The sequence below is a fragment of the Hipposideros armiger genome, unplaced genomic scaffold, assembly GCF_001890085.2.
Source record: "Hipposideros armiger isolate ML-2016 unplaced genomic scaffold, ASM189008v1 scaffold_28, whole genome shotgun sequence".
Classification (NCBI taxonomy): domain Eukaryota; kingdom Metazoa; phylum Chordata; class Mammalia; order Chiroptera; family Hipposideridae; genus Hipposideros; species Hipposideros armiger.
Window position 1 is genome coordinate 1,242,603 of NW_017731378.1, and position 3,787 is coordinate 1,246,389.

The 3,787-nt window shown below is 35.6% G+C and overlaps 1 protein-coding gene across 2 annotated transcripts in view; it reads right to left on the minus strand.

The window, feature by feature from the left end:
* HPSE2 (heparanase 2 (inactive)) overlaps positions 1-3,787 on the minus strand; it is a 575,409-nt gene that overhangs the window by 252,995 nt on the left and 318,627 nt on the right. The window contains exon 4 of one of the 2 annotated variants that reach the window (XM_019636464.1): positions 97-270. The exons of the other annotated variant lie outside the window; for it this stretch is intronic. Coding sequence (XP_019492009.1) covers positions 97-270 — 174 coding nt within the window. The remainder of the gene's footprint in view (positions 1-96; positions 271-3,787) is intronic. 2 annotated transcript variants of the gene reach the window in all.

Consider the following 3,787-nt stretch of genomic DNA (forward strand, 5'->3'; position numbering starts at 1 on the left):
GGGTACTAGAGATGGTCTGACTGCGACTATAGCCCAGGCCACCTTATTTTTCACCCTTTATCTTGTCAATTCAGAAGAAATAACATCCTTACTTACCATTACCCAGTTCCCAAGAAATGTTGTACTTTTTGCTGGCGCTGTACTTCACCAGACTCAGGGCACTAGAACTGTTCCAGGAGTTATTGGGATTACGACGTAGTGCATTTAGAGCAAATATCAGGTGGAGTCCAGAGCAATCAGCAAAGTTATAAAGTTTGTCTAGAGACCTGGCTGGGAAGAAGCAGAGAAAGGCTTGTAACTTTCAAATCAACATTCCAACAAAAGGATAATATTAGCTACTATAAAAAGCCCTTCTATGAGCTTCCTGCTAATAGGAATTACACAGAAGAGGCTTCTAAAAGGGACTATTGTCAGTACCTTTTGGTTCAGGGTCCATTTCAAGATGACCTTAGAAAGCAGCACACACAGTTCCAGACAGAGGTTGGATATTGGCAACCAAGTCTACTCCACAGTATGTTTTACTTGTTAACAAAAAAAATTGAACTACTAACATTTTAAAAGTGGGAAGGTATCACAAAGCAGCTAGATTTCTAGCTTTTCTTGAAAAAGCAGAAGATCTGGCACTGCTAGGCCTGTATTCCTTCATGAAACGATAGGAATAGAGTCAGGAGACCGGCCAGGAAAGGACTGGCTGGTGAGTCTTGGAAAATAGCTCTGCCTAGCAGCACTTCCCCCCAAAATTCACCCAATTCCACATTTTTAATATTTCTGAGAATGGAAATACCATAACCATTAGTATAAATATGCTCATTGTCAGGCTGATCCCAGATACCATTAACGCTATTCACCGTGTGTCCCATACTCCTTCCATTCCTTCATTTCCACCACTGCAATTCTAGTTCTGGCCCCCATTTCCACTTGCATGAATTATCACGATATCTGTACTTTCATGTCTACTTCTACATTCTTCCCACCCTGCCAGATTTATGTTTCCCCAATCACTTTCATCAGCTTTACTCACCCCTCGAAACTTATTTTCAAGACCATTTTCTTCCTTAGTTCAAGGCCTCTACAACTCAACCATAATTTCCACCACAACGTCAGGCCTCTCTATTGTTGTCAGTGTGTTCTTTGTTGGTGTTAGCCAGTTCTGTTTATTATAGAATGTCCTGCCCCACTGGCCTTTGCTCTAGTTATTCTCCGCATGTGGCATGCACTTTTTCTCTTTTAAACATATCCAGACCTGGCTTGTCCTTTTAGGCAGTGTCCCCCTAGGTATGAATGACATGACTTTTGGTGGTATACATATTGAAAAAAAAATTTTTAGCTTAATAATTACATAGAGGAGCACCCATTATCCTAGTATTCATTATCTAAGCCCCTAGAGCAGGGTTTCTCAAATGGAGTTCTGTGGAACATTAGGGGAGTAGTTTCATAAGATGTTACTAGGTGTTCTGCAAAAGATGATACACAGTGACCAAGGTGCTGCATGAGCGATTGTTATAGGTCTTTTGGACCTATAAAGTGGGACCATGATCATTTGGTTGAGTTCATTATCAGTTTTTGAGATGGAATATAGGGGGGCTGCCATTTGCATCTTGTATGTATAAGAAAATATTTTTAAAGAAACATCAAGAACAAGGACAGAAATTGTCTCATTTCAGTTGAAAATAAAATCTATGGGAACTTATCTCGTATCAACCCATAGTCAAGTAACTAGGCAACAACAAAAAGCATAGGTCTTGTATAAAAAAAAAACAAACTTAATTATTTATTTTTAGTTCCAAAATAACAATTAAAATTAAAGTGTATTTATAGGCCTATTAAAGTCGTCATGAAACCAACACATATGTATATTAATTTTATGATTATCTGCGTGAGCCTGTTCATGCCACTCAGTAAGAGAATATTTTCTTTCAAAGTTTTATATGAAATTTTGTCTTGGGCTATAATTTTATTCATATTGTTCTGACATATAGTTTTAATAACTTTACTATTCAACATAGTTATTTTCATATTGAAAAACAACATTAATTAAAGTAAATTAAAAACTTTATTTACATAAACCTAACAAGCCTACCTTTAGAAAAATTATATTCTATTTTGGCTCAAACCAGTTACTTAACAAAAACATATGGTATTTACCTTATAAGTCTCCAAATTCAGAAAAATAAAAGGGATTAATGAAAAAAAATGAGTTAACTAATTTTTTTTTTCAAGAAAGGCTGTCTAAAGAGCCACTTTAATTTTCAATAGGAGGGAAAACCTATCCTGTACTTACTGTATACCTCAATAGCATTGGTACGGTAGAAATTTGTGATAAGACTTTTAGCCCTACTTGAGTGAGGTACAAAAAAATCAAGTAATACATTTTAAAAAGGAAAAACTGAAGTTTCTTCTATCTATACCACTTTTGCATCAGAATTTAATATCAACCGCTGATATTCCTTTTAGGTGGCCTTTTTCTAGAACTACAGCAGGTCCTCAAATAAGGTCATTCTGTTCAGTGTTGTTTCACTATAACATTTGATGAGATGCCATAGAAATTTAACTCTCGTTTATATCAATTAGCCTATGGTATTATAAAACTGGTTTTGTTATACATCATTTTGCTTAAAGTCACAGAACCTATCAACAATATAAGAGAGGACTTAACTGAAATTATCTCCATATAATGAGGATTTCCTGTGTTCGTTTCTTGTATATTAGAAAAACAAATATATATCAAACACAAAAGCACATCAACGCTGTGATTTTGTGGATTTGATGGTTCAAGACAAGGCNACTAGAGACTCAAACTCATCTTTATCTACCTGGACAGAAATGCTCATAAAAACATTACCAGATATTTTCCACTTTATTGAATTTTGGAGGGCAATACATGGGGGGAGAGGGGTTGTTACTTTGTAAGGGTTAAAAGGATAACTATTGCATTGTTCTGTACACCTGAAACTAACAATAAAAAAAATAAATAAATGAACCCCACGGAAAGAATCTGACATTTAAATAAATAAATAAATAAATAAATAAATAAATAAATAAATAAATAAATAAACAAACAAATAAATGCATAGATTTGGTTATTTTCCTATATATATATACTTATTTATTTTCTTATCCATCACTGAGCCTTTTCTCCTTCTCACAAATGGTTCTTTGTTTTTGTTAAACCCTGAAGAGACATTTAAAAATATGATGATGATGGGAATCAAGTGTTGTATCTAAGGACTAACTAACACTTTTAAAATGTAATCAGCTCTGTCTCCAAACTATTTAGCAAAATTTGGGGGAAAGAGGTGGATGGGAAGGGTTGGTTCTCAGTTGTCTAGAAGAGGTGGGTACATACAGAAAGGTGCATATACACTCTCTCCCCACACACCCCCAACACCAAATCACTCCAGGTATACCAATTAAAGACTTACTCAGTTTAGCAAGCTCCCACATTCAGAGATGCCAAAAACCCTGGAGGAATTGTTCCCATCCATCACTTGTAGGTAAGTTTTAATTGCTTTGGGTTAATCTATAACTAGCTGAGATATTTTTACAAACCAACTTTATTTAGGTAGCACAACATTTTAAAAAGAAAACAAAGTTTTTAGGCAGAGCAAGTTCTCCAGCTCCTCGGAGGCCCTCTTCTTAACTGTCTTATACTCACCTATTTTAAACATTGTGTCTAATTGGTCCCTCGTGACAGGTGTAATGCCCTGTTTGGCGAATGCACTGTCCAAATAATATTTTGTTCTGTTTGGGGAAGAGAGCGAAGCTGGGTGGAGTCTGATATTGCAGC